The 14,753-nt window shown below is 37.8% G+C and overlaps 1 protein-coding gene across 4 annotated transcripts in view; it reads left to right on the top strand.

Moving 5' to 3' along the window:
* The window catches only part of DAAM1 (dishevelled associated activator of morphogenesis 1), a 186,064-nt gene extending 172,416 nt beyond the window's left edge, over positions 1-13,648 (top strand). For all 4 annotated transcript variants that reach the window (XM_004055236.5, XM_004055237.5, XM_055361926.2 and 1 more), the window contains 5 exons: positions 1,694-1,801; positions 3,100-3,160; positions 5,930-6,061; positions 9,672-9,842; positions 10,901-13,648. In XM_004055236.5, the coding sequence (XP_004055284.4) occupies positions 1,694-1,801; positions 3,100-3,160; positions 5,930-6,061; positions 9,672-9,842; positions 10,901-11,110 (682 nt within the window). In that variant the 3' untranslated portion in view covers positions 11,111-13,648. The remainder of the gene's footprint in view (positions 1-1,693; positions 1,802-3,099; positions 3,161-5,929; positions 6,062-9,671; positions 9,843-10,900) is intronic.
* The last annotated feature ends 1,105 nt before the right edge of the window (positions 13,649-14,753 follow it).

Here is a 14,753-nt window from a genome sequence, read left to right on the forward strand (position 1 = left end):
CAGAGGTTGCAGTGAGCCAAGATCGCACCACTGTACTCCAGCCTGGGTGACAGAGTGAGACTCCATCTCAAAAGAGAAAAAAAAAAATGAAATGGAAGGACGCAGCTGAACATATGAAAAATAAGTGGCCAAAATTGTTGGCCACTGTTTTGCTTTGGTGGGCAATTGTTTTCTAACTATTGAGAGACTGTGAGAAAAATAAGGATTTATAGGATTGCATTGTTTCTATGAAATGCAAGGGTAAAGAAAATTGTTTGAAAACTCTGATTCATTTTGGTTAGAGGTGAGTTGGAGTACTGGGGTTTAGCATTGTGAATTAGCAAACTGCCTAAATTATGGAAATGTTTTTTAAAGGAATGTATTTTTACCCTCCTAATTCTAACTTCAACAGATAAGTAGTTCTTGATCCTGGTTGCTTGATAAAATCAACAGGGAGTTTTAATGAATGCCCATGCCTGACTCCACCTCATTCCAATTGAATGAATCTCTGGGGTTAGCCCAGGCATCTGGAGTCCAGGTGATTGTAATGTGTAGCAGTCAGTGACAATGGGATCAGACCAACACAGTGTTGCCTAATAGATACTGTTATCCTACGTGCTGGCCTTTTCCATCCAGGTCAGTCAGAGTTCAGCCCTGTCACCACCAGAGAGGGAGCTGGCACAACCAACTGTTTTAACTACTAAGAGTTATGCAGTTTGGAGCTGAAGTGTTGCTAAATTAGGAAGTGGATTCAGGGCTGCTAGGATATCACATGGTGGCAGTTATGGCCCACTTCCAGGTTCAGCCCAGAGAAAGGGGGCTTTCTAACTTTCTGACCACCCTTTGGGTGAAACCTTATTAAAAACTATCAATAGGCCAGACACAGTGGCTCACACCTATAATCCCAGCACTTTGGGAGGCCGAGGCGGGTGGATCACCTGAGGTCAGGAGTTGGAGACCAACCTGACCAACATGGTGAAACCCTGTCTCTACTGAAAACATGAAAATTAGCCGGGCATGGTGGCTGGCGCCTGTAATCCCAGCTACTCGGGAGGCTGAGGCAGGATAATCACTTGAACCCAGGAGGCGGAGGTTGCAGTGAGCTGAGATTGCACCACTGCACTCCAGCCTGGGCAACAGACTCCATCTCAAAAAAAAAAAAAAAAGTATCAATAATTGTCATCAGTGAGTTGCTGCTCTGTACTTTAGACTTAAGAATAGCTTCCCTTTTCGGTGGAATAAACATCCCTCACTCTCCACCCCACCCCACTCCACTCCACCCAAGCCTACTAGTTATAAACCTGCAGGGCACACCCCATTTTAGGGTGGATCGACTGGGAAGGTAAACTTGAGCTTGTCTCCACTGGCAGTGGTTCAGATTCACTTAGATCACCCATCACATTACCCAGATTTTGAAAGATGCTCATTATGGGCCACAAATGTAATTCTTATCCTCTTTTTAGAAATTGTGTGCTTTTTGACATATATCTATCTATGCAATCCCCATGGAGGCTCTCCCATTATTCCTGTCTCTTGAGAATCCCTGCCTTACATGATCCTCCAAATTTTGAAGTTAATGCAGGTAATATAGCATTATTGTAGGTTCTACCATTTGAGCATATAAATCATATGCAGATATTAACTATTCATATATTTATGTAGTTTAAATGAAAATAATTTGAATGTTTAATACTCTTCCCTTCTTCAATTGTAGAAACATTACCCTTTTGCACTATCTCATCACTATTGTGGAAAATAAGTACCCCAGTGTTCTCAATCTAAATGAAGAATTGCGAGATATTCCTCAAGCTGCGAAAGTAAAGTAAGTACTTACAGTGAGTGTTAGTTTCTTGAATCACTTGGATTGTGTGTTAGCCATTGAGGTAGTTTGCACTGCATGAAGTCAGTCCTTCTATTTGTTTTCCCCTGATCATTGTATGAAATAAAGTTTGAATCTCATCCAAGTCACTCAAATGTATTACAAGGTTTTGAATATATGTTTGTTCTAGCTTCTTTGGAATACTGCATGCAATTTTTAACTTTCATACTTTTAAAGGGCAGGTGTTTTAAATACAGGTAGGAGCACCTTAGTTAAATAAAGATGCATGGCTAAGCAAATAGAAGACCTAAGTGTCAGAACATTGCAATAATTTTCACATATGCACACATACTCCCAGAAACCAAGGTGGCTCTTTAATGGGAAGCAGTCTTTATGCAAATGAAGAAACTAAAAATAAAATGGAAAGTTGCCAAACTTTTACCACAAACTTCACACCACGTTTCAGAGACTGAGAAGCAGGCAATTTTCCTTGCTGTTTTTCCCTCCCTCTTTTGGCTCTTTTTTTAAAACATAAACTGCATCTTTTTGCAGTGAATTTGAAAAGTATAATGAGCAGTCTCATTTTTTCCCTCTGTTCATGGAATCTGGTGGAAATATACTATATAAGGCATGAAATTAAATGAAGTATTGGTGAGTTTCTTTATATGTTGTAAATTATCTGGGAGAATTAAGTTTCAATCTCTAATGTTTAAAAGCCATGAAATAGAAAGTGTTGTGTATGGGAGAAGCCCAAGAACCTTTCTCTATTAAAAAAAAAGATGAAAATAAAAGCTAGTTAATACAACTTTAAGAAAAATCATTTTTGATTGCAACTTAAGCCATTACCTTGTAATATTCATATTATTGGGGCCTTAGTGAAAAGCAGAACACTGATTATACAGAGTACAATGTGAACATGATTGCAGATGAACTTGTTTTCTTTCTGTTTTCAAAGGGAGCCAAGTATGGCAAGAGATTTATTTCTACATGAAGTAATTTGCTGAAGTGAGATTTTTTTGAGTTTGAAACATAAAATATTTTTGTACAGATGGAAGATATTTCTATTCTATTTTTAACCTCTAAAATATACCTGCTGGCTACAGAAAACAAACATAATTTTATACCTACATTTCATGAGTTTAAAATACTGTTGTCTTTCTTTGAGATCTGAGCATGGAAGGGAATTTTAAACATTTAAATTAAACTAGTATGGACTTCCAAGCGTGAAATATTTAAACCCATCTTATATTTAATATGTGTAAGTCACATGTTGATTGCTAAAACATTGCTATTTACAACAGCATGACTGAGCTGGACAAAGAAATAAGTACCTTGAGAAGTGGCTTGAAAGCAGTAGAGACAGTGAGTATTTTTTTGTTGTTGTTCTAATTCCTGGTCTCTTCACTATCTCTAGTGCTGGTGGTTTTCAGCAGATGGGTTGTGTTGGCATGTGGTATGCCCGGGATAAACATTTATTGATTAAAAAATAAGAACCACCACCACAAGAAGCAAAGGCAGGTTATGTTCAGCCTGGCAACTTGATTGCAGGCAGCAGGGGTCGTGGGTGAGTCACTGCAGCAGGAACTGGAAACTGGACCTAGTGTGCCACCAATTTATCTGTAAGGCAGGATTCATCAGGATGAGTGGGCTGGGCTAGATGATCTTCAGGGACGCTCTCAGTTTCCAAGTGCTGCTAATATATGGTGTTCACTTTCGGTAGAGCAGTAGAACTTCTCTGTTGTTTTTGACTTGGTCCTTTGGGGAGTATTTACTAAGCAGACACTGTAGTACATGCTCTAGCTGAGGGTCACGATAACTCAGAATCCTTGTCCTCCAGGTGTTGTAATAATCGGAGCAGCCACTTCCCTCAGCTTGGCCGCATCCAGATAAGCAGAGTGATTACAGAGGTGCCTTAAGGAAGGCAGCGGGTTGAGGGTGCTTTGGAGGCATGAGGAACAATTGGCCCCTATTGGAGGAAGCTTCTCTTTTGGAAAAGAAGTTGTTTGAGCTATGGCTTAAGAGGATAGGGTAAACTTAGGTGCATAGAGGGAGGTTATCCCAGGCATACAAGACAACCTGGGCCCAGGCCTCTGAGGAAGGAAAACCAGTCAGGCTGGCAGACTGGACCTGGTAGGATGAAACGTGCCTGTTGGCACAGTGCCCTGTGGGTACTCTGCAGATGCAGCTGCCAGCGAGAGAGGGGGCAGGGATGAGAACAGGCTGGCAGAGTAGCGTCCCTGGTGACTGTGCTCAAAGCAGCCATAGCTTGGGCCTGCTCTGGGTCAAGGAGACGGATTTGCAGGCAGCTTGGAAAGGTGCCTCTCATAAGTATCCTTCAGATCATTTATCAGTAATGCTGTGAGGACTCTCCCTTCTTTTCTTTTTTGAATCACAAAACTGCCATAGAAAGTAGTTGAATTAATTAAAGACATACCTCTAATAAAAATTAAAGTCACAATGTCTAATTTTTTGTTTTCAATAAATTAAGGAGCATGTGAGGTTTTTTTCCTTTTTTTTTTTTTAATGTAGGGGGCAGTATTAAAAAAAAAAAATCTACTGATTGAACTTTTTCTCCCAGCCCCAGAGGGTCCATGGTCATTATGATGGCCCTAAAGCCTGGCTCTGACCCCTGCTTCTGAGCCAGGTCAGAGCAAGGCCTGGGGTGGGGGCTTCCGGGGAAATTTTGTGTTGTTGCTTTATTAAAGGATAGTTTTGCTGAAATCACTCTATCTCTTGGGTCATATACACTGCATCACACTTTTTATAGGAGAGGGGCTATAGAAGCCTCCCCTACCCTTGGAGGTGATGTAGTATTGTAAGAAAATAGTGGGGGGCAGAGCTTCGCCTGGCCAAATATATATGTGTTCTAATTGTGCTTTACACAAATTAATTATATTGTTTGAAGATATCAAAGATGAATATTTATGAAATTATACATTAATGAAACACTTTCAAATGCCTTTCCCGTCCCCACACTGAACACAGATACACTCACTTTCCAAGCTAAAGTACTGGAATCATGGCAATTTCTTCCAATCAGTGCCAGCTCCATAATTGATGAGTTTTCACTTCCGTTATTTCATTTGAGTGTAGTGATGATGTGGATGTTGCCCTCTTAAAAAAAAAAAAAAAAATCAATAAACTGAGGCCCAGAGCAACATGCCATGGTTAAGAACCAAATCAGTGGTAGAGCTGAGTCAGAACCGATAAACTGTGATGACTACGCTCCTGCTTGTGAAGATCTCTGCCAATGCAAGAAAATAAGGGAGAATCCAGTTTAAGTCAATTGGTATACAACATAGTTATTACCAAGACTCTGGAGTCAGGCAGGCCTGAGTTCAAATTCTGGCTCTGTCACTGGTCAGCACTACTTCAGGGCAAGTAATATATCCCTCCAAACCTTAATTTATATGTTTGTATAATGGGAATAGTGATCCCTCACTCATAGGGATGTTGTGAGCTTTAAATAAGAATGTGCATCTGGCAATGATTAAATTAACTACTAACATTAGATTCGAATCATCTGCGTTCATTGCTGTGATAATGGAAATATGGATAATTAACAAGAGACTAATTCCCCTACAGGCCTGTTCACAAAAACCAATATGGTATGGACAAGAGAAAAATGGTAGATTATGGTGCCAAATGCTACAGCCAAAATTCTACTACCCATATCCCACAGTTTAAGAAGTAAATAGACTTGGCTGAGAGGGAAAGAAAAAAATCAAGGCACCAGAATTCTAAGCATGGAATATTGACAAGCAGAGTCTCTTGTTTTCACTCACAAACCCTTAAAATTCAGTTTGCCCCCATTATTTGTTTAACTTCTATTAATTTTATCCAGATGCAAACCTGCTTGCTTTCTAAAGCCTGAAAGAGAAATCACATAGATCAAGTACTTAGATTGTTGGTAAATTGCTATTTGCAAATATGCGTGTGCACATGGGCATGGCTTTGGCATGGTGGGAGGAAGGGCAGGGGCACTAGAGTATAACAAAATGTTTTAGAACAAGTTTTGATGTGTTTGCCATTCTAATTTATTAAATTTAAGGCATGTGAAATATGAGACAAGGTGTGTCTCATGTCTGTATTTGAAACCTGCATTGACATTATTCATTTCCTGTGTTTAAGGAGCTGGAATATCAGAAGTCTCAGCCCCCACAGCCCGGAGATAAGTTTGTGTCTGTTGTCAGCCAGTTCATCACAGTAGCCAGCTTCAGCTTCTCTGATGTTGAAGACCTTCTGGCAGAAGCTAAAGACCTGGTAAGTTTCCCCCTTGTGCACTGAGTGTTGTTTGACCAGGCTGGGCTTCAGTGTGATACTTTCAGTTATTATTCTGTACGGGAAATAGCAGGAGTGAGATCCAAACTTCGTGGTGCAGGAAATAAAGTAGTAGATAATTACTTTCCAGATTCCATTGTTTTGCATGACATAGGTGTATTTTCATTTCCAAGACTGTGATTAATCTGAACACACCCTTTTTGTCTGACTGGCCTATGTTGCCTTTAGGTTAGCAAGACCTTGAAGGCTCTGAATGGTATAAGACCAGCAAATACTTCGACAGTTTTCTCTTGGTCGAAACTGGCTTGAAGTACTTATCTCTGGGAACCAGAAAAGAGTAGATGATGAAAACCAGGGGCAGAATCAAATGTGCAATCAGGTGTTACTAAAGCCATGTGCCTAAATTACCTCTATGTTGTAGTATGCTCATCTGAGATACAGCCTTGGAGGACAGGATACTACCTGTATAAATCTCCAGCAGAACTTGCTAAAAGAGATGCATTTTAATTCACAGTCTCATTACAAGAGGTTTTTTTTTTTAGTAAGACATTTATTTTTATGATTTCTGCTATTTCACATTTTGTGTTCCCTTAGAAGAGAAATTTTTGTTGGTTAATAACCACGACCTCTTAGCTCCTCAGCTTCACCTCACTCCTCTCTATCTCAGGTTGTTTCCTCTTCCAAAATGCATTCACATTCATATACAAGAGAGGTACACAGTCTCTCAATTTCTATCCTCTTCTCGTTCTTTCTTTATAAATGATATTAACACTCTTCCCCACCCCATTGGTTCTTTTACTCTACCCATCTCTCAGTTGCCACAACACTCTTTTGCTTTTACTTGAGTCGAGTCTTTTGTTTCAAAACTTCTGTAAATGGATGTTATTTTTCTCTGGTCACCTGTTTGGTTGTAGATATGGATGATTGTTTATGTAAATGTACACACATACCAGTTAAAGTTCAAAAGTAGGCTGTTCACATGCATTAGCTAATCTCAGCATTAAACCTTCTCTCTAACCTTATAAAATAAATGGCAATATATGTTAAAATGGCTGCTGTCAGAGGTCCAACCTCTGATATCCCACAGTGGAAATCAGTCAACTCATGTCAGCAACCACCATTCAGACCTCCACTGTGAAAGTCCCCATCCATGTTTTATGTATGCCTCACCACTTTAGAGTTTGTGCTTCATAAAGGAAGAGACTCCCCCTGTTCTGATATCCCACCTGAGCAATACCCACCTGAGCAATATAGCACCTACTTCATCAAGGGGCTCAAACATTTTTGTGTGTGAACTGGCTGTTGTCAGCTTGTTCATCACAGTAGCCAGCACTGCGCTTCTCTGATGTTGAAGATCTTCTAGCAGAACATAAAGACCTGGTAAATTTTCCCCTTGCACACTGACTGGGGTGTGTGTGTGTAGGGGGTGGAACTTTAATCTGGGCCTGGTTTTCTTTAGATTTCTAAGATTTTGATATACATGACGTCATGATCACTAGAATTCCTTGATAAAAAGATCACTCAGGATGGCTTGAAGTATGTGAACTTGAATGTTTTAGAAATCCAGTTGTAGACTGGCTATTGCTATTTTGTTCATACCAGAACTTTTATAAGTTAGCGTATAAAACCATGGAGCAAGCTAGAGCACTATATATGGCGTCTGAAGAATGTTATGTTTTTGCCCAAAGAACTCTTTTCTAATAGAATATTTCCAAATAAGTAAAACATTGAAAACAACTCCTCAATGAAGACAGAAATGGTAAAAAGGACACTTTTATTACAAGTTTAAAGATATGAAATAGTAACTGTAAAATATATATAAATATAAGCCAATACTTGTTTTATTTAAAAATAAATGTTGAAAATATTTAAGGTAGATGGTATTACTGAGATATCAGAAGAATCTAACAATATAACAAAGGCAAGTAAAGCAATAAAAATAAAACCAATTATAAGCTGTTTGGGGGCACTGCATAAACACAGCATGGTCCAAATATGAAGAAAACTTAAAATCTGGAAAATGTTAAGTAGTTGATTGGGCGTAGGGAAAAATGTATTTGACTTTGAAGCTAGGAACACTCTCCTTAGTAGCTTAGGAGTAATAACATTAGATCCTTACAGAAGGAAGTATAATTTTAACAAACAATTTGACATTGAATATTATTTGGGTAGTTACAATAATGCTAAGACTATTGAAAACATACTATCTTGAGTTATGGAGATAACCCCTGGAAGAACTAAAAAGAGACTGGATATACTATTGTTACTGTATACATATATTTTTATTTAACTTTAAAAATTTCTTGGTATTTTGCATTTTGGCCATTTAAAAAGATTGACACTGGGCATGGTGGCATGTACCTATAGTCCGAGCTACTCAGGAGGCTGTGGCAGGAGGATCACTTGTGCCTAGGTGTTTGAGTCCAGCCTGGGCAATGTAACATTGCAATACCCCATATATTTTTAAAGATTGGCATTGAAAGGGGTTCTAAAGCAAAGAATTTGGAATAAAATTGTATTCTCAGTCATACACTTTGGGTTGCATTAAAGATTCCATACTCAGTTGCTGTTTTCTCATTGAGACCCTGAAAATATCTTAACAATAGCAGCATTATTTGTGATTGGGAAAAGCAGCTAAGAGGCACTGGCTCCCATTTGCTTTCTATATTGACCATATGGCACCAGTAAATGATATTAAACTACTTCAAAGAAAAGTTAAAAGTACAAGTTTCCCTCCCCCTGCTGAGTTTGCTATTAGTTTTATGTCTAGGGTGCTATACCCTACAATATTTTGTTTTTACTACTGTTTAGTTAATAAAAAGTCATAGGAGGTCATCATACATGTTAAGCTCAAATGAGGTAGACAGGAATAAATGGTTTCAAAAGCTGAGGAGTATTACAGTTTTTACTTTAGAAATGATTAATAGACATGTTCAGCAGCTGAAGATAAATATAGGCTCACTAAAATCCATCAGTTATATTTGACTCAGCCGGGTGCAGCGGCACATGCCTGTAGTCCCAGCTACTCGTGAGGCTTAAGAGGAAGGATTGCCCAGGAGTTTATAGCTGTATTTTGCTGTGATCATACCTCTGAATAGCCACTAAACTCCAGCCTGGGCAACATGTAAGACCCCATCTCTTAAAACAAAAACAAAACAACAAAAAAAAACTGCCGGGTGTGGTGGCTGACACCTGTAATCCCAGCACTTTGGGAGGCCAAGGTGGGCAGATCACCTGAGGTCAGAAGTTGAGACCAGCCCGGCCAACATGGTAAAATCCTGACTCTACTAAAAATACAAAAATTAGCCAGGCATGGTGGTATGTGCCTGTAATCCCAGCTACTTGGGAGGTTGAGGCTGGAGAATCGCTTGAACCCGAGAGACAGAGGTTGCAGTGAGCTGGGATCATGCCACTGCACTCCAGCCTGGGTGATGGCGAAACTCCATCTCCAAAAGAAAGAAAGAAATAAAAATAAATGAGCAAACAAAACTTGTGTTTGACTCAATCTGGGCTTTGGTCTTTCTCAAGTGATTTATATTTGATTGTGGAATTCTCATGAAACATTGACTTCTTAAAACCATCTTTTTCCTAGTTTACTAAAGCAGTGAAGCACTTTGGGGAAGAGGCTGGCAAAATACAACCAGATGAGTTCTTTGGCATTTTTGATCAATTTCTTCAAGCTGTGTCAGAAGCCAAACAAGAAAACGAAAATATGAGAAAGAAAAAGGAGGAAGAAGAACGTCGAGCTCGCATGGAAGCTCAGGTGAGAGGATGATTAATTGACCAATTCCACCTCCTAGAAGTTCTATGACTGCAGCCCAGTCAAAGGTATTTAGAGAGCACTCTGACCTGGCAGGAAGGAAGGCTTCAATGTACTCTCTAGAATGCTGTGGGACTTTACATTGGTGTTGTTGCTCTTGGGCTATTTAACAGTGTATATTCAAAGCCTTAAAAAAAAAAAATCTATCCACATCCTTTGCTCTGGAATTCCATTTCTTAGCAATTATTTTAAAGAAATAATCATAAATTTACACAAAAAAGGGCAGCATTCTTTATAATAGCGCCAAGCTAAAGACAACCTAAATGTTTACCAAAATGGGATGAGTTCTAAATGATATAACAGCCATATAATGGAATATTTATGCAGTCCTTGAAAGACATGTATTCAAAGAATAATGATACAGAAAAGTTTACAAAGTGATTTCTACATGAAATCTTTTTCTGTTTTTTAAGATGTGTTAATACATATAGAAAATAATAGTGGTGTGATAAACCTTTAAAAAGTTCACAGTAGTAGAATTAAAGATGTTTCCCCCACCTTCCTTTTATCTGAATTATCCAAATTGTCTACAATGTGTATGTATTAGTTGGCTTTTAATAACAGTAACTGTTGTGTATCAGGTTTCAGGCTTCCACAGTAGACACAAGCTAAGCCTTTGATATAAGGAAAATGGCCTGATGACCATTTGCTTTAGTTATTTGGGGTCTATGTAATAGTGATACCTTTTTTTTTAATTTTCATTAGCAGAAACACAAATCGCCTCAATTGCTCTTATTTTAACTAGAATATCATGCAGTTTACCTAGAATCTAGGTGGTGAGGGTCTAACCACAAGGGAGTGGTTGTTTTTTGTTGTCCATTGCTCCTGCAATGGAGACCCCATGTTCCAATTCCCCCTTTCTTGTGATATCCAAAGGGGGTTATAGGATGAGCATAGCTTGGTGTCTGGAGCATTACCATATTTCAAGGAATTGACCTCTACTGAAAACAAAATGCAACATTTTGACATGTCTCGAAGAGGTTATTTCTTTCTATTTGCAGCTCAAAGAACAACGTGAAAGGGAACGTAAAATGAGAAAAGCTAAAGAGAATAGTGAAGAAAGCGGAGAGTTTGATGACCTTGTTTCAGCTTTACGCTCAGGAGAAGTGTTTGACAAAGACCTTTCTAAATTGAAACGGAATCGCAAACGTATTACCAACCAGATGACTGACGGCAGCAGAGAGAGACCAATCACAAAACTTAATTTCTAATTTTCCATGAATACTTTTTTTTAGAAAGCTCATTAGCAGCCCTCTAAAGTGACTAGAACGTTTCATTACACTGCCTTGCAATCCAAACAGTGGCAATTTTTTCCTTCATCTGTGAGTGAATGCGTGAATGTGTGTATGTAAATGTATGTGTGTATATATTAAAAATGTATATAGATGTCTGAGTGTTGTCTGGAGACCTATACGTATGGTTAAAAAGATTTATGTTAATGTATGTTCTCCAAAACCTTTCGTGTATGCATTCATATTGAGTGTGGCTCATTTTCTTTCCCTGAACGCCATGACTGTTCAGAAGCACAATACTATCTCCTGAAAGAGATGACAGAGACATTCCCTAGATTCAAAGGCAAAACAGAAGAAACAAACAAACAAACAAACAAAAAAAGCTTGCAAAATATTTTATGGTTTCCAAGCTTGATATCCTTTAAAATTATTTTCATTGATGGAACTGGAGTTGGAAAAATATAGATTTAAAATGGTTTTTGATAGCTGACATTGTGATGTTGATGTATCACATCAGTAAAAGGACCAGCTTCGAATTTCTGACATTGGTGTGGGGATACAGTCTGTAAATGTTTATTGAGAACATCTTGCACACACTTTGAATTATGTAGAATGTCAATCAATTTTTTTGTATATTTAAAAGTTGGACATCAATTTTTTCCCCTGATTTCATCAAGTTGTCTCTGCCAAGTGCTCTTGATAATTTCTTCAGATTTTTGGAAAAAAACACTATATAACACTATATAAATGCAATCCATGCTTTTTTTAAAGAACAACATTGCCAGAGTATGCTTGTTCTAACAATATAGATATATAAACCTTAAAAATAATAAAATATCTCACCCAAGACTTAAAGGAAGAATTCTCTGAAGGGATAAAGATTACTAAAAAAAAAAAAAAAAAAAAAAATTAATGGGGTGCCTTTTTGTTATAGTTTCTATTTTCTGTTTTGTAGGACAAGCTGCATTTTCTGTAAATATAGGTCTGGACTAAAGGATACATAAAGAATGCACAAAATGTCAACATCAGCAGAGATGCCCAGATCTATTTATCTCTAAGTATATTTGAAGTGATTGCTGTTTATATGTTGTCATTTTAAAATTGTGTGTCAGTAAAGCTACCTGTAAAATTTCAGTCCAAAAAAATAAAGCTCTCAGGGAGACATGAATAAAAACAATGAACATTAGAAAATAAAATATAGATGCTTACCATTAACCTACCAACTCTTAATATCCTTAAATTATGTGATATATAAAGAGGACTGTTACTTTTTTTTTTTACTTTTTTTTTTTTTTTTTTGGCTTTGCTTTATTTATTTGTAGTTGGGGGCTAACGTTTTCTCTTTTCTTTCTATCGATCCTGTTGTGGTTGGGTTTCCTGTGGAGAGAGTAGTTTGTCCTGTTGCACTAGAACATTATTTACTCACTAAATTGAGTTTTTCAGTCAATTAACAAATATTTATTAAGTTCCTACTATGTACCAGGCATAGTAGGGCTACAGTGGTAAGCAAGACAGAGTCCCTGCCCCCAAAGAGCTTATATTCTAATGGGGATATTAAGGGATGAATAGAATACCAATGTGTGCACTGTACAGGAATCATACTATTTAAAAATAATTTGTATAAACTCTAATGCTTAGCACAGATGGCGAGGTATCTGCGCTATGTGAAAGCTGTGAAATAGTGCTCTAAGAGTTGTCAAGAGCTGTGGTTTTACATCTTTTCCTCATTGCAAATTTAGTGACTTTCTACACACTGTATGGAAATAAATGACTAGCAAATAAAACAGTCATAAATACAAAGCAGAGGTTGCACTCTCCCAATCCCGAGTTAACCCAGGTCTGCAATAACACCATGTTAAAGGTGCAGATAGAGACTTGGCTCAAAAAGGCTTGGAGATGAGGAAGATTGGAATATAATGATGGTTTTGTCTGTTCCTTAACTAAAGTGCCTCTATGTATATTCTTTTCTATTTGTAGCAGGATAAATTTGGTCTGGCTCAGTTTTGGAACTGTATTTTGAAAATGGCTTTGTCTTACAGTTTAAGGAATAGACAGGTGGAGGGAAAGTCACATAAAGGAGCAAGTTTGTGTAGCTGTCCCTCTTGCCCCTTTTAATCATCCTCCTTTGATATGGCCATCCTGGTGGGCCTCCTTTGCCATTTCCATTTTTGGTTTCTTTCCCTGAAAACTGTGTGCAGGTAATTCCATGTGCCATTGTTGAAAAGAAAAAAAAAAAAAAAAAACCTACTTTTTAGATTGGTGCTGGTGTAAGTAGCCACTTTTCTCTCTTGGGTGTGTATTTTAAACTTTTTTTGTTTTTTTAAATTAATGCCAAAAAGAAAATGCATAATTTGTAAACTTAATTATATGTCTTGTATCTTATTAGCTTAGTAGTGGGAACCACTTAGTCTTTAGGTGCAAGACTGTTGTTAGATAGTACTGAGAAAAAAAAATGTATGTGTTATGAGACTGTACATTTTTTTAAAAATAGCAATATGCAATAAAGAGATGAATTCATTGGGTGTACATATATGCTTTCTATGAATTATTAAAACAGTGTCATCAAACTGCTTTGCAGTTTCCACCATTGAATTTCAGTTTTGCAAATTTTTCACTGAATCAGAAATATATACCTGTTTTTAAACTTGTACTTACTGGACCTAGAAGAATATAGTTTTCCATTATGGCAGCATTCAGTATGTTCAGGTTATCATATGCCACCTCTTTCTATACTTGGTTTATGTATGAGTTATACAATTTCTTGTTATAACCCATGTATGGTAGGGCTACTGGTGAAATTATTCAACTGGAGTAGAGAAAATATCTCTAGTTCCTAGAATCAAAGCCTTTTTTGTTTTGAGGCATGTTTTTCTTATTAAAAATTAATTTGATATGGGTCAGTATGGGAAATGGCACCCATACAGATCAAGAAATTTGTTTATCAGTATCCTCTGAAAGTTGAAGCTTTCCCTTTGTCCTACATCACATTTGCTGCCTAGCCACCCTTAGCTCAATTTAAGTTCACGCTGGAAACAAACTGCCCCACTGACTGATAAAATACCCAAGCAGTCCAAACACTAATTCTTATCATCTTTGGAATGAACTCATGATGTTCTTGTAATAGCTGACCATCTTGTTTTTTATCAACTCACTGCATGGCTTCATAGTAACAACGTTCTGTGGAGCTGACACTCAGATAGGAGAGACCCTTCTGCATGTTAGACAAATGTTATATTCCCACCCACAAACTCAGCCACTGCCTATTTGTATGTTTGGGAATGGAATTATGTACAGAACCACCTAGATCTTCAGTTGACCTTGGTGTATTAATAGAAAGGGGGGAGAATGTGAAATTTTCAGATCATATGCTTCAGTGTCTTCAGTTTCCCCAAAACAATGATCACTGAAGGAAATGTGCTTCTGACAGAGGGGTGAAGTTATGTGATCCATCCAGAACTTTGCCCCTTTTCTATAACCTAATGTGCATTTTTTTTGTTAGGCAAGGGATAACCTTTATTAAAATACTGTGCCTTCGACACAATTACAGTCATGTGTCATTTAACAAGGACACATTCTGAGAAATTGTGCCAAAAGCTGATTTCATTGTTGTGCATACATCATA

Source organism: Gorilla gorilla, chromosome 15, assembly GCF_029281585.2.
Source record: "Gorilla gorilla gorilla isolate KB3781 chromosome 15, NHGRI_mGorGor1-v2.1_pri, whole genome shotgun sequence".
Lineage (NCBI taxonomy): Eukaryota > Metazoa > Chordata > Mammalia > Primates > Hominidae > Gorilla > Gorilla gorilla.